At 40.4% G+C, this 26,378-nt stretch overlaps 1 protein-coding gene across 6 annotated transcripts in view; it reads right to left on the reverse strand.

The window, feature by feature from the left end:
• CACNB4 (calcium voltage-gated channel auxiliary subunit beta 4) overlaps positions 1-26,378 on the reverse strand; it is a gene marked incomplete at its 5' end in the record, with an annotated part of 253,539 nt that overhangs the window by 47,022 nt on the left and 180,139 nt on the right. For 4 of the 6 annotated variants that reach the window (XM_082465076.1, XM_082465079.1, XM_082465077.1 and 1 more), the window contains 3 exons: positions 709-839; positions 7,618-7,740; positions 9,603-9,722. In XM_082465076.1, coding sequence (XP_082321202.1) covers positions 709-839; positions 7,618-7,740; positions 9,603-9,722 — 374 coding nt within the window. Of the gene's footprint in view, positions 1-708; positions 840-7,617; positions 7,741-9,602; positions 9,723-26,378 lie in introns of those variants that run through there. The other 2 variants (XM_082465081.1, XM_082465080.1) reach the window with 2 other exon arrangements.

Raw genomic sequence — 26,378 nt, forward strand, 5'->3', positions numbered from 1 at the left:
TAAGAGAAAGAACTGATTCTATTTCAGGACTTTCAAAAAATGGTAACACATACCAAATCAGTGCTTCAATGTAGGCTCACAATATATGCAGGCTCAGTATGATTCTGATTTCTCCTCTCAGGCTTTGCTTGTATCCCTGGGACCTTTAAATACCTGCACTCTGAGATCTTTGTGGCTACTTCATTAGTTCACTAGAGGTTAATTCATCTGAAGCTGGACAGAGTCTTACCCCCAGTACCAAGTGATGGCAGCGGCCACAGAAAACCCTGGAGAAAGTGTTACTAGTCCCGGGATGGTATTGCATGTGCCATGGCATTCTGTGCCCACTTGAAAGAGAGTCTCTGAAAGTTAACCAAGAAGAGCCATGATGCCAGGTCAGGCCAGGCCCCCACTTACTGTACTGAGAAAGGATGCCCTACACGACTCTCACAGAGGAAAGCTTAGGTTCCCAGGAGGGTTTGCTGAAGCCACAGAAAACAGTCTCCACTGTGGAATTCGTGTTGATTCCAGGGGTGTCCAGGCTTCAGCACACAATGGGGAGAGTGAACTATCTGAAACCCCTTTGTGTCAATTTCAGAAACACCTTGCACACAGAAAAGTAGCTTTTACTTTGAAAGCATATATGTTTAACCTAATAAGCAAACTTGAAAATATCACCTAATTTTCCTACTTCCTCCAAAAAAGTTTAGAGAAAGGAAGGAGCCTTACCCTCCGTGAAAACGTCCTCTTTTTTGTTCTTGCTGAATCCGTATGTTCTCCAATCTAAGCGGACTTGGGATGAAGCCAATCTCACAGCCTTCTTTCACCAGCCTTCCTATCCACCAATCATTGTTATATTTCTGGAATGCAGGAATAAAACTGCTATCAACAGTAATTCACTGATCTTCACATTTATTAATCTCAGGGGACCAAAAGAATGAAACACTATATTATATAATATTATACTATACTATATTACATATACAAACACTATTTATAGTATATTATACTATATTATACATATCTGGGGTGGAGGAGTCCATAGAAGAAAGCAAACTTTTAATCTAAAGGCCCAGATAGTAAACACTTCAGGGTTTGCAGGCCATATGGTCTCTGCTGCAACTACTGTAATCTGCTATTATAGTGTGGAAGCAGCCACAGTCAATACGTAAACAAGTAAGCACGGCTGTGCTTCAACAAATTTTTTCTTTCCAAAAAAGGCATCAGGCTGGTTTTAGCCTGTGAGCCACAGTTTGCCAATCCCTGGGCTAAAGTCAGGTCTTAACATTTGGATTCCTTTGGTCCTTGTCAAGAAGCCCTAGCCAATTCTTAAGGAATAGATTTTATAAGGATAAATATGCACCGGTGTAATTAGAACTCTGGAAGACAGGATAGACAAGTCTAAGACGAAATACACTGAATAGTCTGTTTTTCTGTCAAAAGCTTTGAGGTAAAAATTCCACCATACTATCTGTATTCTACTCTCTCTGGGGAAAAATTATAATCTTCCAGATATAGGTTTGCAAATCAAGGTCCATCTTACTACCTGAAGAAAAACAAGCCCACTCTTACAAAGGCTAAGCATATTATACATAAGTGGAATTTTTGAAATAATCTCCAAATGGCCTGAAGCCCAACAGGAATGAAGGAATTTCCATTTAAATAAAGTTCCATGACACATAAACTTGGGAAACAAACCCACACAAAGACTTCAGCCAATATGGGGTGAACATGGTCCTATTTGATGGGCCAGCAAAACTGTATTTGTAATGATAGATTTGCTGAATCCTAGGGCAGGAAGCATATTTAATCCAAGCTACCTGCCTCAAGGGAAGGTTTCTGCTAGGTGATTTCTAGAAAGCAGACATTAGTCCTACTGTTTACATCCTCCAGAGACAATTCCAAAAACTTCCTTTATTGTCTTTAACAGTGTTGGGCAAGGTAACTCTCTCTCTTGGATCCAGAAAGCATTTAGTTTTTTCGAAATGTAACTCTCTATGGTATATTTTGCTTAGCTCAGAGAACAGTAGAATTTATATGTATATGACATTGACACGTTGTGAAGGAGGAATGGATGATTCTGTTGAATCATCGCAGCATGAAATTCCAGGTAACTGAGTAATTCTGAGTAACAGCTTCACACTCAAAAGCAAAAAGATATGATTTAGAGATTTGGCCTTTGTTATGCGCACAGCTCCTACACAAGGCCCGCATGGCATGCAGTCTGAGCCTGCACTGAAAAAGAGTTGACCTAATATAAAATCTTGAACAATCTAGGTCTCAGTTTCTTCCATCTTTCCATCGTTTATTTCAGGATAACAGGCCTGAAATACCAGGCCCGTTTATTTTGGAATTAACAAAAGGCAACGGGGGGCCCTTTCAGAATGCTTGGTGCACAGACCTGGAATTTAAATTTTACTGTGGTAGGGACAAAACACACAATGAGTCATAGTTTCCTAGGGCTTAAGTTACTTCCGGAAATCAAGTTGGCCCACCGGAACACTAACTTACTAAGACGTATCCAAATAACCTTAAGGGGTTTCTGAAGTAGTTAACGCAACTTCCCAAGATGTTTTACCTTAGTTCTAAGAAACAGTGAGAATCTGACTTAACGTTAATGAAAGTTCTTTGAGCCACTTTGGGGAAAGCTGCGTTATATGTTCAAAAGCTCAAATCACCGGTCCTTTGATATATGTGATAAGGAGAGCTGTAGCTTTTCTCTGCATTGAAGCTTTTCGTTACTGAGGCAGTACTTATAACAGAGCATACCAAATGGCCTTCTAGGTGATGGATGAGAGGAAAGGCTACAACTCGATTATAGAAATATGTTCCTTTGTGTTGATATTCTGGGAGCACACGACAGCTTTCTGGCAAGGTCACCTTAGTGTTGTTCCAATCCTTCTCATTTCCCTAAAACGATGAGCCCTTTCTCTTTCTAAGATGTTTCCTTATCTGCGATTTCAAGATCTGAAAACAAGTGGCTCTAATCCACATAGGATTACCAGCTCGATACCATACATCAAACTGCCAGGCAAGAGAAAGTCACTGATCAAGGAGCACATACATCAAAAAAGCAACCAACTGGACAAATGGAGAAGATCGATGGAATGGAGGAAAGCAATAAAATACGGCAAGGTGGGGATAAGGGTGTGAGTAGTGTGCATGGAATATGTGAAAACTTCTCTTACCATTGAAAGTGCTGCTTCTCCTTGGAAACGATGGGTATGAGCAACTAATGAATACGGTTTGGTCATTTTTGACGGGAATGGTGAGACAAAGTCAACGTAACCATTCAGATGCCAGGGTACATGTTTCAGGTCAAGAGTCCTTGTCTTCGAGGCAAATATGGATATCCCCACCACATACACGACTGAGAAAGCAGAAGCCGTCAACTCAGTGCTTCCTCAGCTTCTCGTAACCAAGGCTCTGAGCTGTCTGTGCCTGCACTCATCTTTTCCCTGCATGTTATAATGAATTAGTGTTCCCCTTCGTATCAGAGGTCTGTCTCTCCTCTCGGGGTCTGGATCCCACGCTTCCTGACTACCAAAAACTTTACTCCTTTGCCTATTCCTCCTTACCCATCAATCTCTCCCTCTCTCTCTGGTGGTTAATCGCAGCAGGTACTGGTGCTCTGATAGCTCCCATCTTGAAAGGAAACCTCTTTTGACTTCATACGCTCTTTAGTCTACTGCCCGGTCAGTGTCAACTCCCTTGAAAGCACCGTCTGTGCTTGCTAAATATACTTCCTAACTCCCCTTCTCTCCTCATCACATTCCATCCAGCTTCCGTCTCTCTGTCTCCACAACTCCAGACAATGGTCCCAGTAACTTCCTTGTTACTGACCACTTTGCCAACCCGACGTCCATTCCTTTCTCCTTGTCTTAGGTGACATGTCGTAACACTGGCCACAGCTGGTTGCTTCCTCCTTTTGGATACGTTCTTCTCTCTTGATGTCCATGCACTGCTCTGTCCTGATTTTCCTCCCAAATCTCATGTTTCTCCTTTTTCTTAATTGTTGAATCTTTTCATGCACCCCACTTTTGCAGGATGGAATTCCTTTGAGTTTGATCCAGGGCTGTTTTCTCTCCTCCCTCTCCTCTCTCTTTAGGTGACTTCAGTCATTACCTCAGCTTTAAATGCCACCTGGATAAACTAATGATCCAAATTTATGTCTTTGGCCCAACCCCTTCCTCTGAGCTCCAAATTCTTACAGCTAACTTCCTCCTGCATATCTCCTTTGAGATGTCTACTCCCTAACCTCCCTTCCCATCTGTCCTCACTCCACCCTGGTCAACTCCATCCTAGTTGCTCAATTCATAAACCTTGATTCCCTTGATCATCTTGGATTTCTCCCTCAATCTTAGTTCCTACATGTGGTCCATCAGCAGCACTGATCATTGAATTTCCACAATATATGTCAAATGTGTCTACTTCTTTCCATCTCACTGACACCAGGCCAGCTCAGTCCTATTATCTCTCATCTAAAATGGTTCTAACAGTCTCCCTGATTCCGTACTTATCCCACTCCAATCCACTGTCTCTACAACAATCAGAATAGCCTTCAAAAAATAAGTTCATCCCACTCCTTTGCTTTTAAAGTCTTCGGTGCCTTCTTATTATACTTAGAATAAAATATGAAGTCTTGCCATCACCTTAAGGTCCTACTTGACCTGTGCCCTGCTTACTTCTACAACTCTGTTTCCTGCTACTGGCTCACTGCGTTCCAGCCATATGACCTTCTTCCAGTTGATTGATTGTGCCAGCTTATTTTTTCCTACCACAGGGCCTTTACACATGCTGTTTCCTCTCCCTAGAAGGCTTCTTCTTTCTTCTTTTTTTTTTTAAGGCTGGCTACCCTGCTTAATGGTCACATACTCAGAAAGGCTTCTCTGATCACCCCTATATTTAAAAGTATATAACCTCCTCATCCCTATATTTTAAGATTCCCAGCATCCAGTTCATTTTTTACACAAAGCATTCACAATTTGTAATGATTTATTTTTTTCATTATCTGTCTCCCCACTAGAATTTAAGTCCATGAGGGAAGGTACTCTGTCTTTGTTTACAGCTGTCAGACAACATCTGTCAGACAATATCTGCCAACATTAGCACACACTAAATGCTCAAGAACTATATCTTGAATGGAACAAAGGAACAAATGTAGAATTTCACCCAGTTCACATGGGCACAATGCAAAGACAGTGAGACATCTGTAGACATCCCAGTGTTTGACCTACTTGCTATCATACAGTTAAAAAATTTTAAATGTATATGTCTTGGTGTCATTAATGCTATTGTAGAATGCAGAGTTTTGAAAGACAGTGATTTTCAAATTGTTATATATTAACTGTGCACATCTTGTTTTGGACCAGAGGGTAAGTGCTGGTGTCTCAGTGACATTAAGTGACAGGTTTATGTTGATCACATTCCTCAGGCTCCTCAGGGTCAGGTTTCACTTTATTGTTCCACCCTTACACTCTCCTTTTTCTTTTTTTAAAATGTTCTTTAATTAGTAAACTTTATTTTTAGGAGCACTTCTAGGTTCATAGCAGAATTGTGGGAAAAGTACAGAGAGTTCCCATATACCCCCTGCCTCCACACATGCATAACCTCCCCCACTATTAACATCCCACACTAGAGTGGTACATTTGTAACAATGATGAACCTACAATGACGCATCATTCTCACCCAGAGTCATGTTGTACCTTCTATGGGTTTTGACAAATGTGTAATGACATGTATCCACCATTATATCCACTTTCCGTTTTCTAAGATCCAATTTCTAACGGCTCCTTCCCAGCAGAGCCAATGGACACTATCAAGTAGGAATGTCCTCCAGTGTATGCCTCCAGCCCCACTGGAAAATCCTGTGCAGAACAGGGAAGTTCAAGGAAGGCAAGACTTTCCTCCTGACTCGGCCTACTTCTTGTGCCAATATTCCGGATGCCATCTCCTTCCCTCTACTCCAGCCCCTCATTCTATCAGTTAGGTCTTTTCCTTCCCATATATATCACTGGGTTCAACATCTCAGCATGGAAAACATATTTAAATCTTTCCCATCCTAAAAAAACAAAAAAAAGCAAATAAACCTGTAAAAACACTCCCTCAACTCTATGCTGCCTTCTCCTGGCTAAAACCTGTCCTCCTTTTCAACTCAAAGCACTTAGGAAGAGCAAACTGCAATTCCTCTCCTCTGGCCTCCAGATTATGTGGGGAAAGGCCCATTGAGTAACTCCATGGGAGGTTCCCAGTGCCCCAGACACAGTGCACCTAATAGCAAATTTATAATCACATCACCCCTGTCACAAATCTTCTCCCCTCTCGGCCTTCTTTGATAGCTGACACCACCCTCTGCCCTTTCAGGTGAGCTAGAAAAACTGCCCTCCATCCTTCATTTCTCTTTATCTCACTTTCTCCACTATCCATCCCCCCGCCATGTGAAATCTTCCAATCTGGTCTATTTGCCTCTTAACTCTCTCTCTCCAAGCTGCTCCCTCTTTCTATCATCTCTGCTTCAGCCACTGTCTAGACTTACCATGTCTCCCCAGCCTCTGCCATACTCCCTCAACCATCAGAGTCACCATGCTAAGATACGAGGCTGGTCACGTCCATCCTTTATTTAAAATTCCTCTCCAGCCCACTGCCTGGTGATCGAGTCCAGCCCCCTTGCCATGGCCTACGAGGTCCCTTCTCATCTGGCCCCTGCCTCTCTGACGTGGCCCATCCCCTGTACCACTCCCCGCTTACCGCCCTCCAGCCGCGCTGTGCTCACTGCCCCTGGCTGTCCCTTCCACCTGAAACCACCGCCACCCCTCACCCCAGCCTGAACTCAGGCTTCACCACTTCTGAAGAGCCTTCCAGCCCCCCATCCTCCTCCTCCTGAGCCGGATGGTCCCTCCTGCTCTTTCTTTGGGCTCCCACAATACCCATTCAATTTTACTGTAACAGAACTTCTCAACCCATGCAGAAACTATGCACTAGTCTGTCTACCCCACCAGACTCTGAGCTCCCCGGCCGAGGGGACACTGGACCTTCATCTCTGATCCCCAAATGCCCAGCACGATGTCTGCATGAAGGAGGATTTCAATACACCCAGGTTGAGTAAATGAAAGTTTTTGATGTCACTATTCCATCTTTCAAGGTGCGAGCCCTCAAGTGCTCAATCCCTCAAGGTTTCTGTTTCCCAAAGTCCTCTGCCCTTCTCTTAGCTTTAACAATTTAATTATTATACTCTGTAGTGTTGGTCCGGAGGTCAAGGTCCTACAACATCCCTTGTAAATGGTGCCTTCTGGGTAGGCGCCATGCCACCAAACTCAAGTTTCCCTAAGTTGGATCCATTGATCTATGTCACTGGATCTATCATGGTAGGTGATTAAAAGGTGACCAGAGGACCACAGGTCTATCCTAAATCGATTCTCTGATGATTGTGATTCAGTGTTTTAAATGTGTGATAATGCAAGCGATGATCTCAGGCTTCCAAATCTCGGTGAGAAGGAATGGATTTGGAAGGCTTAGCCAATGAAATGAGGTAACACACTGGCAGCTCCCCAGGGCTCCTCTCCATTGAGTTTGGCTCAGAGCTGATTCCTGGCCTTGGCCTTGTAGCAGGTTGGGGGATACAGAGTGCCCTACATTTACCTCTTTAATGTGTAGAAAGTCCTTGGCGTCAAAGGAGATGGCCGTGCTTGGGACAGGCACATCTTCATCCAAGGCACCACAGTAGCTCACATTCGTCTTCACAGCGAATGCTACAGGTTTGGACTGGCAACAGAACCATGGAATAAGGATGGAGGGAGGAAGACAGAAGAGGATTTTTCATACTGAAACGCAGAACCAGATAATGGATAGTACCAGGCAGTAAGGGAAATCACTTTCCAAAGAGGGATCTCAACTGGGTTCCACACTGCCAGGCAGCAGTGAGAAATCTGCAGAAAGGGCTCTGAAGAGGATTCGGTCCTATCAGCCCGACCATGTTCCCCCTCCTGTCGTACTTTCCAACATCCCAAAGAATCGTGCTCTAAAATTTGGGGGGAAGGGATGGAAAGGCGGGAGGGGCAGCCTGCTCTGGTCTCTAGTCATAAAACTCATGTTTATTATTTTAAATGGTGAAAGACGCCTCCACCTTGGCATACAGGAAATGTGTGCTGGGTCTTAAATAAAAAGGTGGTGGAGGGTTAAAATAAATATTTTTGAAATAGCCTCAGGTCTGAAAACCTGCCGGATCCCACTCAATAGAATATCTTGTCCTGCCAGGGAAAAGAAAGCCCGGTGGGAGTAGACAGGAAGGGCGGAGCTGCTCACGCATCACCTTCTCCCTAGCTAACAAAAGCTGCTTCTGAAACTTTAATTAGACAGATTCCTCCGCAGCAAAGTGCTCTTGGGCTGGTGCAGCTTGGCAGAGGTTAAGTAAGCCACCAGCCTAAGCGAACAGCGCTGCTGCTGACATTTGGGTGACCACAATGGCCACAAAATAGACTCTGAGAGAAACCTAAAACAAAAATTAGCCACAAGTAAGAACACCAGTTTCCAGCAATCCCGGGCTGCTCTGTTATGGGCTCATTTATTCGTGCTGGGACCATGCCTGGGGAGCAAGAGGACTGAGGCAGGATCCGAGTTAGAGTCTCACTGATGTCCTTTCCCGGCTGCGGCTCCAACCCCCTTCCGCCAACCAGCACAGGTAGCATGGGTGTGGAAGCAAAGGAAGACACCTCATGAACCTGGCTTATCCTCCTCTTCCCGCTCCTTTAAACATTTTACTGTAAAAATGGAAAAGGGAAGGAGTTCACTTTATCTGAGCTTCCTTTTTTTTTTTTCCTCCTAAAAATTAGAAAGACTAGATCAATATGCTTTAGGAGTCTATCGTGAAGGGCAAGGAGGAGAGGCTGACTAGGAACACATTATATCTGTTACTGTGCATAAAATTTCATTTGACAAAAGGAGTCTGTGCTTAAAAAAAAAAAAGCCTGAAAAAAAAAAAAAGTCTTTAAGTCATAGCATGGGAGATCTCTAGTGACTCAGTTCTAACATTCAAAAATGCAATTTGTTCTTTGTTGCCTCCCCTGGGGGCAGGGATTCCAATGGGGGCCCCTCCCTGTGGAATATCTGAAGGTCTCTTGCGGCAAAGCCTTTCATTGCTCATCTTTGCTGAAATGCTAATCATTGTTCAAAGCTCTGAACGGTGAACTTGAGGTGGGAGATTGAAACCAAGAGGGAGGAACAGAGACACCAACAGGGAGACCCACTGAGCAATTATGCACGTGTGGCCTGCAGTGAAGGCTGCCATCATGGAGAACGGGGCAAGCACGCCGGTTCCTTGGGAGGCCCTCTGACAACCCTGGGAGGGGCAAGCTGGATATGGGGCCCAATCGCTAAGTTAGAAGATGACCAAGAATTTTCACCACCAAACCAAACACAAAAGGTAGTTGAAGGGGTCCGTGTCTCAGGATATGGCTCCCTGAGAAGGTTACTATCAGGGGTGAACAGATCATGGAGCCTTGCAATCTGGTGCCTTATCAGAATGATCATAAAATGATTACTCCAGAGAAATCTGAGGCAGGGGAAGAGCAGCTGATACCTGCTGAGCAACATGCCACTTTGGAACCCAAGAGGGGCAAGAACGTCACCTTTGCTCTCTCAAGCTGGATGGCCGCCTGCTGTTCTCTCTCTTGCCGAATTGCTTCCCGATCCTCTTCCAGAGAGACATCGGAGTCCGACGGCCTGCTCGTGTAGGAATCCGCTGAACCCTGGAAAGGAAAACGCGGAGTAGCTTGAATGAGGTGATGTGGAGCTTCTTAAATCATCACATCTAACAGCATCCTGGAGTGGGTTCTTCTCATTTGCACAGAATTTGATAAATACGCTCTATGCCTTATTGCAGACATAAATTTAGATGGCAGAATATAGTTAAGCATCTGAGTAATTCGGAAGGTAGCAATGTTATGAAGGGAAATATTTTGACTACATTAAGTGCTAGAAAGTAAACTGCCATGAAAATTATGTGATGCTCAGCCCCAATTCTTCTTATTTTGTGCTAGCTTTATATTAAGCCCGTATCAACTTGTGGAACTGAAATTTCATTCCATTCTCTCTTTTATATACAGATTTAAAGGAGTAAGAGATTTAGCCTATTACAAGAGTAACTCCTACCCATATCTTGGATTACAGATGATCAATTTAAGATTTCAACACAGCAAAGCAGAAACCTGAATTAGTAAAATGATTTTCAGTTCCAATGTCAACGCCATTGAACACGGATGTCCTCAACTGAAGCCCATTCCTAGAAGGACTATTTAAACAATAATGAAATCCAGCCTGACTCATGTGGCCAAGGAATTTCGGGCAGTGGCCATCACTTGGTGCTCATGCCGTAAGAAGAGATGAAAACCACAGCAGCTGAAAAGTTAAAAACAAAAACAAACACCCCAGAAGTTTGCTTTCTGCTTGCTAAAAGAGCATCATCCTTACAATTTCCTTAAGCTGGCATTAGAAGTTGATGTTTGTGTAGATGATATTTACACAGCAGACGTATTGATAAGACTGGTGTATGTGGCATGTTTCATAAACCAGGTACAGATTCTAAAAGGCATATGCTTATCCATATAGCTGAGAATTTGCTACCCACTGCAAAAAAAGAACTCTAAGAATGGCTGACTGCTGAAACGGGCACTTTGAAAGTTTTTTCTAAACTTAGAAATGTTAGGGTTTGTTTGTTTATACATTATTTGTGAGTTTGCTGCCTGTAAGGGTAGCTTTGTCTCAGTAGAGGGTGTCATTTTAGCTGGGGTAGTCTTTCCCACCATAAAAAAAATCCCAGCACAGATTTTCCTGGCAGCCTAGAACAATAATTCCTGGTTAGAGTTTTATCAGAATGCCCAGTAGAACCCCAGTTCTAAATTCTAACTCTGCAACCCACTTTTGAAAACTTTATACAAGTTCCTAGACCACTCTAAGACTCAGTCTCCTCTTCTGTAAAATGGGGATGTGGTTTACTTCACAGGATTAAATGGAATAGGATATAATGAATACCTGATTATTGAGCCCTGGCTGTCACACCAGCCTGGGGCTAGATGCTTTGCACACCTTATCTCACTGAATCCTTAGAGCAGTGGGTAAGCTGGGATTCAAACACGGGTAATCCAACCGTAGAGCCAGCAGTTTCAAACCCTACATTGAGCTGGACTTGATATTAAAATATTTACTCTAGGACCTGGCACATAGTAGGCACATAATAAATAGACATTCTCATTTCTGTTTCCTAGTGCTGGTATTTCTACCTTGATTTAAAAAAAAAAAGAGTTAAGAGACTCTAATCATTTTTCAGCTTACTTACATATGCAAGTTAAGTTGCCCATCTTGAAATGTACACTATCCTTTTTTTATTGTATTTGCTGCATAGAAAACAAGGGTAAGTTTTTTTCCCCAGCTTTATTGAGATATAATTGACATATAACACTGTGCAAGTTTAAGGTGTACAATGTGTTGATTTGATACATTTATATATTGCAAAATGATTACACTGTAAGTTTGATAACTGCGGTGTGTCCAAATCCATGCACTTCATGCAGTGCTTTTGAAAGTGCCCTTTACAGAGGAAATGTATTTGCTAACCAAATTATAACCAAACTCCTCTGTGCAAATCTACTGGGGAAAAATCTGGACCTACAAAATAAATAAGTACAGGGTGACTATTTTATAGATGCATTCATTGCTTAAAAAAGAGCTACCTTGAAGTCCTTTAAAACAAGAGAGTTCTATCAGCATAAATCTTTTGTCCAAATTTAGGTATACCTGCATAAAATCCAGAGTAAGAGAGAAAGGAAACAATGTTTCCAAAAAATATATGAAAACGGTTTTGTGTTAGTTCTAGGCAATGCTTTGCTGAAGTGTGATGTGTGTGGTAGACCATTTTAAGCTGTTCGATGTCTGCGAAGGTGTCTGGACTATAAAGTGATTATGATGCAGGAAGTCAGGAAGGAGGCACTTGTTTTGAAAACACGTGCTGGGGAAGGCTAACGACTGCAGTTCACAAGAAAGCAGGCTGCCCAGTGGAGCAGTGAGTCAAACAGCTAAAATACACAATCCACTGTTGACACTAGGAGATGGCTAATTTCCTGAAACTCCATTAACGATTTTTCAAATCCTGGCATTCAATCTTCTGCGCACACAAGAAGTGACTCAAGGGCTCCTGCAAATAAACTTTATTTTGAAATGTGAACAAGACTGTTAAGAATTTTGAAATTACTTAATAAGTTCTACTATTGCCAAGTATGTAAAAGCACACAATATCCTAAGAATATTGGTAGAGGGAAACATAAAGCACTGTGATATTTATTTTCATAATTACAGTGTGAGAGTCACAGCATTTACTCTTTTTTTTTTCTTTCAGTGACATCTACATTTCTCTGAATATGGAAATCATTGCTGCTGTCTCTCAAGGTCCTAGGGATAGCAGAGATCCAACATCAAGACCCCAAATTTGGCCCATGGACATGTTCTGCTGGTTTGGCACAGAACTGGTTTCTTGTTTCTATTGATTTTTATTTGATTTGTTTCAACTGGTTGATAGAGAGTACAGACAGGAGAAAGAAAGGAAAAGAAAAAGAACCTAGGTTGTTTACAAAGGCACAGAGAGCAGAAGAAGAGAGCCACAGAGAGGCAAGAGGAGACTGCCTGGGCCGGACCAGAGGAAGGATGGGGAAGGGAAGTGGGGCTGCAGCAGGCTTAGTAGGACTGGAGGGTCGGGGGGACTGCCCAGAGGTCTGGTTAAACCTTTATGATCAGGAAGAGGGAAACTGCAAGAAGGAAATAATGCTAGGTGCTAAGAGGACAGAACTAAAGATATAAAGGTTACTAGCTCTGGCCAAAGCTAAAAACAGCAGCCCCATCAGCCTTTTGTTTTCCAAAATTCCACTTCATAAAATGGGCAAAGAGCAAGGCACCCAACTCATCAAGTGAGCCAAACCTGGGTTGTTAATCTATGTGTAAGATGCACGACAGAGGCTAGTCCCTCAAAAGTTCCTAAGCAGAAACCATTGCAAGTCACATCTTTGAGTCTCCAAAGAAACAACTAAATTGGGGGGAAAAAATGGAAACAATTGCTGCAAGTCTTTTTATACATATATAACATTACATATGTATGTATAAAATAATGCATCCTAGTGAATATCAAAAGAAACACATACATGTCTTTCTATGAACTTGAGCCCCAGATTTTTTCCCCCTTTTATTCAATATTGAAAACAGATTCCAGCCTCACACCTTTCATAAATCTTGAGTATAAAATACAAACGTTATAGAAACATTGAAAAATCAGTTAGTTTACTGTTGTCCTAGAAGAAGGAAAGTGATCTCAAGTCAAACAATGGAAAAGTTTCTTTTCCTGCCCGGAGAGAGAGGCCATGACATGGACGGAAGAGTGGCCATGGACTTTGGGGTCAGGAAGTATTGGGTTTGACACTTCTGCTAGTTCTTACTGGCTGTGTGTCTTGGGCAACTTGTTTTCACTTTCTGAGTCTCAATTTCCTCCCCTTTGAAATGGAGATAATAACACATACCTCACAGAGTTTCCCAGTGTTTTGATTTGAGATGGAACATCATTTCGTTTACCATCATGAGGAAAATTCAGGAATTGCCAGCAAATAATATTTGACTCACTCAAAGTTTTTGGCAGTTTTTCAACATTCAATATTTTGGCTGCCCTAGAGTTGTAGGATTTACATCTTGTTCTTTTTTTAAAAAACAGCTTTATTGAGGTATAATTTACATACCATAAAATTCACATAATTTAAATGTATGATTCAATAAATTTTTAATAAATTTACAGGATACAATTCACACAACAATCTAATATTAGAATATTTCTCCCACTTCAGGAAAAAAAAAAAAAAACAACCTTTTGCCTATTTGCAGTCACTCTCCAAACCTACCACGAGATCCAGGGATCCACTTACTTATCTTGTCCTTTTAAAACTAAAATATACTTCCTCTTCTTATGAGTAGTTTTAGTATTTAGATATGTCATTAAATTAGAGCAAGGAGAAGGGAGAGTTTATAAATGTTTGATTTTAAAATGCAGTAATACTGGAACAGAACCTGGTTATTGTTGGAACTTTTGGGCTTTGTGGTCAGTCCTGTGCCTCTCACTTCCCACCTAGCTTAGCTGTCCATTCACTGGACACTGACCATCTGTCAGTGGCAACAATGTGAGAGGACAGCTGCTTAACTTTTCTGAGATTCTATCCTCATCGGCAAAATAGGAATGAACCCTTCAGGGTTATTCTGGAGAATTACTAAGATGCCATAGTATAGCATAGCATACAAGCATAGTAATTGCACAGACAAAACCAGTGTTGTCCAGGAGAACTTTCTGCAAGGATGGATATTCTGTATGGGTGCTGTCCTGTATGGTAGCCACTAGCCACATGTGGTTATGGAGCACTTGAAATGTGCCTGGCCAGATGGAAGAACTGAACTTATCATTTAATTTTTAAATGTTTAAAATTTTATTTCACTTTAATTAATTTAAAGGCAGATACCCACATGTTAACTAGTGGCTACCACATGGGGCTGTGCAGTGGTACGTACTCCAAATGTCAGCCCTTCCAGATCAGACAAGTGAATGTTAAACTTGATGTAAATCTGGTATTTTAATAGTTGCATTAAGTGGACTAAGTGAAAGTGGAATGTCCAGAGACACATATCACTCCCAATGGATGTGAGCTTGTTTCTTTCCACTGAGTTTGCAATGCCTTGACGATGCACTTTTCCACAATGTAGAAGGAACAAAGCTCTTTCTTGATTACTTTCCCAGATTTCCCAGGGTAGATAGGTAAAGAGCCCCCTCGTGAGGCTGCCCTAGGCAAAAAGGTCTCGTAGGCAACATGTATCTTTACAGGATAGCCCCTCACTTTCTTGCAGATGCTTTCTTCTCCTCTACCCCCTTCACCAAACATGTCCAGAGCTCTTTGCAAGGGCACCCACCCAGCCTAGCAGGGTCCAGGCTATGTCTCCAAGTAGATACGCCTGGGCAGTGTCTAGAACATAGCAGAACCTCAACTTCGTTGCAAGAAAGACACTCTCGCTCCCATCAAAATCTATTCTTTGGTCCATGATTTCAAGTTCTTCTAGGGTGGTTGGTTAATTGATCAAGGTTTATGCTAACTGGGTGTGATGTTGTTAGCAGTCCCACCCCCCATAACATGAGATTTTTTTTTTTTTTTTAGAATTATGGTTTTCAGTGCCCTAATCCAGAGCACTGGATAAAGTGTACATTATCAGCACTTTGGCAGAACAAGGAACTTTTGAAATTATGCCTCAGAGATGACAACTTAACTTTGCTCTAAGATACCTTGTACCGTGTCTTGTAAGCAGAAGGTCTTCAAATATGTTGGTTGAAAGAATAAGGCAAGCTCTGCAGCCCACTTTTATTGGACAGAAGACCAGCAATTAATCTGACTAAGCTCCGATTTTAGGCTTCAAAGAGCAGTCAAGGGCAGCAAAGGAATGTGTTCAGAAAAGGCCATAAACGGAAAGGAAAGAGAATGAAAGCTTACTCATCCCTTACTTTATGTGAGTCACTAACTTATGAACTTTAGATTATCACATCAACGCTACAAAGGAGGTTATGATTATCCCCATTTTATAGATGAGGCATCTGAAGCTCAAACAGGCAATAAGAACTTCCCTCCATGCCACTATCATCGGGCACATTGCAGGGTGCAGGAGTATGGGCAGAATCTTTTTTTTAATTTCCTCCACAAAATCTGGTGCAAGCTTACATTAAAAAGTCAAACATTTTAGTCACCTTCAGTAAAAGAAAACAACTTTCTGCAATATTTTGTTAACGTAGATCATACACCAAAATCTCACTCGCTAGGAACGATGGATGCAAGTAAAGAAATGACATTCTTAGATCATGGAAAATAAACTGGAGACTGCTTTTCAAAAGACATGTTTGCTATTTCTAACTTCACATGGTATCTCTAGATTATCAAGCTTTTGGTTTGTGAATTTCATTGAGTTTCTGCTTTAATGACAGGATTTTTACTCAGCATTTTAGTTATTGGTAGGAGATTTTAAGGCCCCCTTGAGTTTTCTTTTTCTCTTAAGTGATAACTCCTCCAGTTGTGTTAAACTACTTATTTACAGGTTACTTCTTATAACTAAATTATAATTATATATCAATATATAGTTAAAAACAAAATGCAGGCTTTGTCTAAATTATCTGACTAGTGGAATCCAAATTAATGGGTTCTATTATAACTGTTTTTACATAATTTATTTAAAAGGAAGTAATATTATTTATAAAACTTAGCCAACCTATCCTTCTTGTTATGTTGACTAGTTTGGCAACTGCTGTAATTGCCTGGTTTCGGATAGGTATTTCTTTTCTTTTTTCTTTTTTTTTTTGCATTTTTTCTTTGACTTTTATTGAGATATAATTGACATATAGAACTGTATAAATTTAAGGTGTACAACATAATGATTTGACTTACATATATCACAAAATGATAGATAGGTATTTCTTTTGATTGGTAGTCCAAGGAGACCCATCAGTGGCAATACAATAACAGCAGAAAAGTTTCAATTGGCCTCATAAATATAAAGAGGGAGGTGACAGAAAGGCCCAGATGGAGATGAAAAGGAAATCTGTGTCAGTCATGGCCATTTAGGAGCTTGTGGGAAAGGAGAAGTTGCAATGTGGGCCTAACAGCAGATCTGCAAGTTAAATCAGTGGTGATGTTGGTAACGGGGGCAGATTCCTCTTATCTTGGGCTACTATAAGGATTGCAGTTTCATGTGGTTCAGCCTAATACACTGGGGGAAGAACAAAAGATAAAGATTACTTTATATGGGTCCTATTTCACCAAACTGCTTTGATAATCAGTGCATGATATCATACAAGTATGTAAGAAGTGCTACATCAATGAACACAATTAGTAATAAATCAAAACCCTCTGTGAGACTAAAGGGCAACAGAAGTTGAAAAAAGTCATGATCACGTTTTGCATACAATAAGAATGTTATTTTAATGGTACAGATGATGAGATTATGGAGCTCACTCTCCTTCTGGGAAAGGGAAAGTGACTGCCTGCTGGGAGAAGGTGGCCTCAAGCAGTCAAGCTTTACTTTGTACAGGTCACAGAACAACATCATGGGACACTGAGCAGCCACCCCAGGAAGCAGCCCTGCCTGGTCAGAACTGAGAGCTTCTGACCAATCCACGTGACACAGGTGAGTGTCTGGGCAGCTACACCTGGCCGATCCCAGCACCGGCACCTGCAAGCAGTAGCCACAGCACAAGGTCTTCATGCAAGGGCGGCGGCTCAAGCTGCACTAATCTAGTTTCAGCAGAGATGTTAGAAAGGAAATGAATATATTTGCTCAGAAAATCCTGAATGTGCTGCTGGTAGCTGCAGAACTGCATAGTGATAAGGCAACTAATGGTTTCTTGTAAATGTGGGCATCTGTGACCCTTCTGGAAAAGTGATTGACACTTCACATTCCCCCAGAGTAGTTTACAAAGTAGCCCACAAAACACTACTTTCATGTTGTGGTCTATTGAGAGTCATATTAGAGACCTGATAACAGTAAATATGTTTCTCCTAAAAGTAGCTCCAGGCAATTACTTGTATTTAAAAAAAATTTTTTTTTAAAGACATTTCCTTCTGTCATATAAAGGGAGGAATAACATAGGTTGCTTTAGAAGAAAGTAAGGGAAGGACTTGAACCTCTCCTGTATCATTTCTGTAGCCTCAGAAATGGTTTGATGAAAAATTATCCTTCATTCTTTGAAAATATTTTGTATTCATAATGTTTCTCATTAAAGGGATGCATATTGACTGCATGAAGAACAGAAACCCCTCCCCAGAGATGGTTGCAGATGTGACGGAAGCCAAAATGAAGCATCTACTTCATCTCAGGCACAGATCATGTCTTCCCCACTTTTGTTGTCCTCAGAGCCCCCAGCACAGAGCTTTGCACCTCAGAGGAGTTCAAAACTATTTACTGAATGAAAAAATGAATAAGGAGGTTTCAAGGGGAGGAAAAGAAACACAAATGGACTGCCCGGTAATGCCCAGACTTCACCCAAGGGGAGTATACACTTTGGGCTTCCAGATGTTGCTGGAAACCATGTTGGATGGAAGAGTGAACACCAATGTTAACTTGACAAAATGATATGAAAGTGATTTGGAAAACTTAATATTCAAAAATCTCTCAGAAAAAATGTTAAAAAAAAGAATAAAGAAGGAGAATTAACCTTTCTAAAATAGATATTAAAACATTATAAAACTGCAGAAATTAAAAATGTTTGGTTCTAGCACAGATCAAAGAAATAAGAGTCCACAAATCAACCCCTATATATTAATAATTAATATTTAACAGGGGGACTTCCCTGGTGGCACAGTGGTTAAGAATCTGCCTGCCAATGCAGGGGACACGGGTTCGAGCCCTGGTCCGGGAAGATCCCACATGCCACGGAGCAACTAAGCCATGTATCACAACTACTGAGCCTGTGTTCTAGAGCCCGTGAGCCACAACTACTGAGCCCACGTGCCACAACTACTGAGCCCACGTGCCACAACTACTGAAGCCCGTGTGCCTAGAGCCCGTGCTCCACAACAAGAGAAGCCACCGCAATGAGAAGCTCGTGCAGAGCAACAAAGAGTAGTCCCCGCTCACCACAACTAGAGAAAGCCCACATGTATCAACAAAGACCCAATGCAGCCAAAAATAAATAAATAAATAAATATAAATTAAAAAATATATATATATATATATAACTGGAAACATTTCAAATCAATGGAAAAAAAGTGATTATTCAATAAACAATGTTGGGAAACTTAGCTGGCCGATTGGAGGAAAAAAGGTAGATCTCTATTTGATTTCTTATACAAAAATAAATTGCAGATGAAGATATTTAAAGGCAAAATTATATAGATATATCTATGTATTTCTTACATATATACATATATTTATACTAGCACTAGTGGAAACTATGGCTATAGTTTTAATGTAGCATGCCAAAATGTTCAGAAGCTATGAAAAGACTGATTAATCTGACTACATAAAATGTTTAAATATTTATCTGGGAAAAAAAATACAAAAATGCAAATGACAGAAAAAGAAAAAATTGTCACATAAGTGACCTGGGCTTAACGTTCTTCATATTCAAAGACCACTAATGAAGTAATAAGAAAAAGATGAACAACCTACCTCTTCACCCACCAATATGGCAAAAAAATAAAAATAGTTAGGAAACAGAAAAAGGAACAAGAATGTACACTGAACACATGAAAAGGGCTTCAGTCTCTTTCCTACATAAAGAAATATAACTTAAAATATGATACCACTTTCACTGATTAGATCAAAACATTTGATAATACCCCGTACTAGTGAGGGTACATATGTTGGTATGAGTGTAAGTTGGTTTTATATTTCTGGAGGTAATTAGGTAAAAACAATCAAAATAAAACAGACATAAATTTTAACCCCAAACCATTCTACCTGAAGAAATTTACCCTAGAAATATACCTATATCAGATATGTATATATAAATGTATATACAAGAATATTCACTGCAATATTGCATATGATAGCAAAAAAATCATAAAAACCTAAATGTTAGCCATAGAAGACATGTTTTTAAAAGTAGGGTGTATTCACACATAGAATAGTATGTAAACACTAAAAAGCATGGCATAGACCTCTAAGTAAGTATGTGTAAAATTAAGTCACAAGATCAAATGGTAAAATAATCTGGCATGTTGTTTTAAAATTGTGTTAAAATAAATGAGAGTCTCTCTCTATATATAATACATATATATGTATGCATACACACACACACACACACACACACACACACAGAGGAGGAGGAAAACAAACTTTCATTTATTACACTTTATATCTTTCTGTACAGTTTGAATTTTTACCTTGAGAAATTAAAAAAAACTAATATTATGTATATAGATATTCACATTTATATACACAATGTGTACTTTTTTTTACAGAGTTATGTAGCTTGAAAATAAATATGTACTTCTTTTTACAGAGTTATGTAGCTTGAAATTACCTGCCTTAACCTCAAATGATGATTTTGATAGGTGTGGTTAATGTTAACCACTTTTATTAATTTTGGTCTTTGGAAAAGAATATTCCCTCTGAAAGGGCTAGGGGCCCCAACAAAGGCTAGGTTAGTGTGAGTTTTTCTCTTTGACCACTAATCTCCTAAATTTGTGAAGCTTGTAGGTCTTAAGTTAAAAACAAGATGATGCAACTTAATGTAGTAGTTTAACTTTAGGTATAAATGCTATTTTTGAATTGTAAGACAGTGACTGATTTGAGGGTATATGAGAGGTCTGGTGGGTCCCTTATGCACACGTAGCTACCCCTAGTTACCTCCAAAGAAGGAATCTTCCAGCATCTTACTGTCACGAGACCTGTACTCCAGGCTGCTATATTCCTTACAAACTTGCTATCCCTCCTTTGCTCTTTGGGGTCTTGACAGCAACTACACAGTGCCCAGCCCTCCCCATCAGCATCGATCAACTTTATATGGAATCTGGAGTGGTGAAAGCAATAACCTTCCCTGGGTAGTGTCCTTCCTCCCCAGTGGGATCAGAAGTGGGGAATGAAAACAAGGCTTGTTTTTTTGACTCCCATCTGATAACTGTGTTGGAGCTTGTTAGATTAGAGGAAATTCTTAGTTCAACCTTTGGAACTAGGAAATGAGGCTTTAATCAGAATAACACAGCACTTTACAGACGTTATCTAAAAGTCACCGTAAAAACGTTAAGACGTGGAGCTCATTATCCTCACTGAAGTAACCAAGATTCAGGAGAAACCAATAATCTGCCCAAGGTCATGCAGCTGGCCAAGTATGGTGAACTCTGATCTCACTGACTCAAAAGCCCTTGCTAATAGCTAATAACTAAGCCCAGTTGAGGTGTTGGTAGACACTGCTGGATGAGCAGATCACTAAGGCTTCAGGCTTAAAAACACTAGAATCTCTCTCTCTGCTTTTAGAATGAACTAACAATTACTAACCATGCTATGTTTTCCCCAGTAAACGATCTTGATTTCTCTCCAAAGCTCTTTTGAGCCCTCACAGATGGGTCAGGCTGCATGCCCTAAGTCACCCAACCATGAGCTAATGAAGCCAAGACTTGCATTACAGGTCAGAGCATCTCTTGAATGATCTCTAAGATTCTTCTGAGATCTGTTCTTAGAGATGTCTTCATAGTGCCAGGAATTAGGTCTTCAAGTACATGGTGATAGAGTATTCACTTGAATTTACACCAAAATACATGCAATCAACTATTCCTAAGGATGGGACTATCAAACTTTCAGGTTTTCTCTTCCTTTCCTTCAGGCCTATCCATTAGGTCATTATTATATCCAAAGTGGTCAGAGAGGAAATCCACACCTGCTTTTTTTTTTGTTGTTGGAAACTTTTGGACCAAACGAAAAAGAAAAAAGTTGAGATAAAGTTATTGATTAGAATGAGTCTGGGAGAACTCATCAAGAAAAAGAGGGAAAGGACTCAAATCAATAAAATTAGAAATGAAAGAGGAGAAGTTACAACGGACACTGCAGAAATACAAAGCATCATAAGAGACTACTACAAGCAACCTAATGCCAATAAAATGAACAACCCAGAAGAAATGGACGAATTCTTAGAAAGGTATAACCTTCCAAGATTGAACCAGGAAGAAACAGAAAATATGAACAGACCAATCACAAGTAATGAAATTGAAACTGTGATGAAAAATCTTCCAACAAACAAAAGTCCAGGACCAGATGGCTTCACAGGTGAATTCTTTCAAACATTTAGAGAAGAGCTAACACCCACCCTTCTCAAACTCTTCCAAAAAATTGTAGAGGAAGGAACACTCCCAAACTCATTCTATGAGGCCACCATCACCCTGATACCAAAACCAGACAAAGATACTACAAAAAAAGAAAATTCCAGACCAATATCACTGATGAATATAGATGCAAAACCCCTCAACGAAATACTAGCAAGCAGAATCCAACAGCACATTAAAAGGATCAAACACCAAGATCAAGTGGGATTTATCCCACGGATGCAAGGATTCTTCAATATATGCAAATCAATCAATGCGATACACCATGTTAACAAACTGAAGAATAAAAACCATATGATCATCTCAATAGGTGCAGAAAAAGCTTCTGACAAAGTTCAACACACATTTATGATAAACACTCTCCAGAAAGTGGGCATAGAGGGAACCTACCACAACATAATGAAGGTCATATATGACAAACCCACAGCAAACATCTTTCTCAATGGTGAAAAACTGAAAGCATTTCCTCTAAGATCAGGAACAAGACAAGGATGTCCATTTTCACCACTACTATTCAACATAGTTTTGGATGTCCTAGCCAAGGCAATCAGAGAAGAAAAAGAAATGAAAGGAAAACAAATTGGAAAAGAAGAAGTAAAAGTGTCATTGTTTGCAGATGACATGATACTATACATAGAGAATCCTAAAGATGTCACCAGAAAACTACTAGAGCTAATCAATGAATCTGGTAAAGTTACAGGATACAAAATTAATGCACAGAAATCTCTTGCATTCCTATACACTAACAATGAAAGATCAGAAAGAGAAATTAAGGAAACAATCCCATTCACCATTGCAGCAAAAAGAATAAAATACCTAGGAATAAACCTACCTAAGGAGGTAAAAGACCTGTACTCAGAAAACTGTAAGACACTGATGAAAGAAATCAAAGATGACACAAACAGAGAGATATACCATGCTCTTGGATTGGAAGAATCAATATTGTGAAAATGACTATACTACCCAAAGCAATCTACAGATTCAATGCAATCTCTATCAAATTACCAGTGGCATTTTTCACAGAACTAGAACAAAAAATCTTAAAATCTGTATGGAGACACAAAAGACCCTGAATAGCCAAAGTAATCTTGAGGGAAAAAAACAGAGCTGGAGGAATCAGACTCCCTAACTTCAGACTATACCACAAAGCTACAGTAATCAAGACAGTATGGTACTGGTACAAAACCAGAAATATAGATCAATGGAACAAGAGAGAAAGCCCAGAGATAAACCCACGCACCTATGGTCACCTAATCTATGACAAGGAGGCCAGAATATACAATGGAGCAAAGATAGCCTCTTCAATAAGTGGTGCTGGGAAACCAGGACAGCTACATGTAAAAGAATGAAATTAGAACACTCCCTAACACCATACACAAAAATAAACTCAAAATGGATTAAAGACCTAAATGTAAGACTGGACACTATAAAATTCTTAGAGGAAAACATAGGAAGAACACTCTTTGACGTAAATCACAGCAAGATCTTTTTTGACTCACCTCCTAGAGTAATGGAAATAAAAACAAAAATAAACAAATGGGACCTAATGAAATCTAAAAGCTTTTGCAAAGCAAAGGAAACTATAAACAAGATGAAAAGACAACCCTCAGAATGGGAGAAAATATTTGCAAACAAATCAATGGACAAAGGGTTAATCTCCAAAATATATAAACAGCTCATGCAGCTCAATATTACAAAAAACAAACAACCCAATCCAAAAATGGGCAGAAGACCTAAATAGACATTTCACCAAAGAAGACATACAGATGGCTAAGAGGCACACGAAAAGCTGCTCAACATCACTAATTATTAGAGAAATGCAAATCAAAACTACAATGAGGTATCACCTCATACCAGATAGAATGGGCATCATCAGAAAATCTATAAACAACAAATGCTGGAGAGGGTGTGAAGAAAAGGGAACCCTCTTGCACTGTTGGTGGGAATGTAAATTGATACAGCCACTATGGAGAAAAGTATGGAGGTTACTTAAAAACTAAAAATAGAATTACCATATAACCCAGTAATCCCACTACTGGGCATATACACAGAGAAAACCATAATTCAAAAAGACACATGCACCCCAATGTTCATTGCAGCACTATGGAAGCAACCTAAATGCCCATCGACAGACAAATGGATAAAGAAGATGTGGTACATATATACAGTGGAATATTACTCAGCCTTAAAAAGGAACAAAATTGGGTCATTTGTAGAGATGTGGATGGACCTAGAGACTGTCATACAAAGTGAGGTAAGTCAGAAAGAGAAAAACAAATATTGTATATTAATGCATATATGTGGAATCTAGAAAAATGGTACAGATGAACTTGTTTGCAAGGCAGAAATAGAGACACAGATGTAGAGAACAAACATATGGACAGCAAGGGAGGAAAGGGGGATGGGGGTGGGATGAACTGGGAGGTTCGGATTGACATATACACTAATATGTATAAAATAGATAACTAATAAGAGCCTGCTGTATAAAAAATAAAATAATATTCAGAAAAAAAGGATGACTCTGGGAGAGATACTATGATTTAATTTATTTGAATCACCTTTATTTTTCATTAGGAAACATAAGAAGAGGCAGTGATTATTCGTATGAGAGCTGGAAAAAATAGGCAGTTCAGAGATGGGCTTTGAAACTAGACTTAGGTTGGAATCCTAAGACTGCCATTTACTAGGTATTTGCTTTTGGACAAGATACCTAATCTTTCTCTGCTCAGTCTCCTTTCTGAAGAGAAGCATATTAACCTAACCCATAGAAGTGCTGTGAAGATTGTGCAGTCAGAACAGTGTAAGCACTCAGCAGGTATCTCTCCATACTGGTTAGCAAGCACACTTCCGTTGATGGATTTATCCTGGCCCTTTGCTTCTTGGGTGAGCCCATATTCGCTATTTTTAACCCCTCTCTTAAAAAAAACTGCATAGAGATGTAAAGCTTAAATTAATCAAAATGAGGAAGAATTAAAGGCTCTAGTAAGAACTTTGGGACAATTAAAGGTATTGGCTAAAAAGAAATTGAGAAATCAGGTTGGCTTTAGCTCTCCAAATTTTTTCTGCGTGCAAACGCTGTGTTCACTCAGGAGGCATTCCCTCTTCGGGAATAACGCAAAGACAGTCAGTTTTGGGTTTTGGTCAGAGAGCTGCATGAAGAAGACTGCTGTCCTTTGCATGTGGGGATGACGCCCTTGACCCACTCTCTGCTCTGAATTGCATGGCAGCTCTAAGGGAGTTGCCCGCCAACCAAGACTGATGTGGTAGTCCTCCTCTCTAAGACTCCAGTGCCTTCATCAAGACAGCCGGGGCTAGGGGCAGTCACCAGTCACGAGCACAGGCATGTCCTTTACTAACCCACCCACGCCCTGGGTTTCACGGCCAGTCCTGTCAACAAAACGAGCCAATCCATCAGAAACTTTTAGAACCCTAAACAGGTTCAAAGAGACATGACACTCTTTTCCCTTCCAAAAGCAGAATATGGGCTCTCTGGTCAGAGTGAGCCCTCCTGTCTTTTCAATGAGGAAAATAAGGCAGCAGTTGCTTTACTTAGCTGTATTTTGTGGGGTTTTTTTTAGTTTCTTGCTCTTTTTGCCTCCTTGAAATACATGCTTAAAAAATGAAAACACTCCCATTTTAAAGCTCTGGTGAATTTAAAAATAGGTCTTTTGTTATCGCTTTTACTCTGCATCTTGATAGATAAAGAAAAAATTCATGAAACATACACATAGATAATTCAAATGGCTGGGTTTGAAATAAACAAATATTTGAGTACCATAGTCTTATCATCTCTATTGTTAGGTGCTGAAACTGAGCAGGACCCTGTGGGGCCCTCCTGGGTACAAAAGCCTTTCCCATGTGTCCCCTATGTCTCATTTGTAGGAAAAAGGTTTCAACCTCCTAGACCTTCCCTGAGTTCCAAAGGGCTGATTCAAACAATTACTAATTAAGGAATGCATTACTAGTGAGGGAATGCAGAAGCAAAGGAAAGGCAGTCAAGAAACAGCAATGGGGCAAGGTCCTGGTTTCTGGTCAAGGGATACGAATAACAATCTGATACATATCTCTGAGTTCTTCTACAGCCTAAGGCTCCCACCCAGGTGGAGGACTGTTACTTCAGGCTGAGCATAAGCAGTGGACCCCAGACAGGCTGGAACCAAAAGGCTGATGATTGAGATTCCTGGCACACCACCCTGTTACTTCACCACCAACCAATCAGAGGAAGATCACATGCCTTGCAGCCCTCCCCACAAATTTTGCCTATTAAAACTCTTCCTCGAAAACCATCAAGGAGTTTGGGCTTTCTGAGCATGAGCTGCCTGTTCTTCTTGCATGGTTCTTGCGATAAGCCTTTCTCTGCTCCAAATTCTGACATTTTGGTTTGTTTGGCCTCACTGTATGTCAGGCACATGAACTTGGGTTCGACAACAGTGTGATGGTTATAGAGCAAAACCCAAGTCTGGGTGAAGAGCCTGAGAAGAGAAGTAGGCAGTTCATACCAAAACACAAGACACACAACGTTCATTCAGGGGG

This window comes from Balaenoptera physalus (assembly GCF_965194825.1).
Source record: "Balaenoptera physalus genome assembly, chromosome: 6".
Classification (NCBI taxonomy): Eukaryota; Metazoa; Chordata; class Mammalia; order Artiodactyla; family Balaenopteridae; genus Balaenoptera; species Balaenoptera physalus.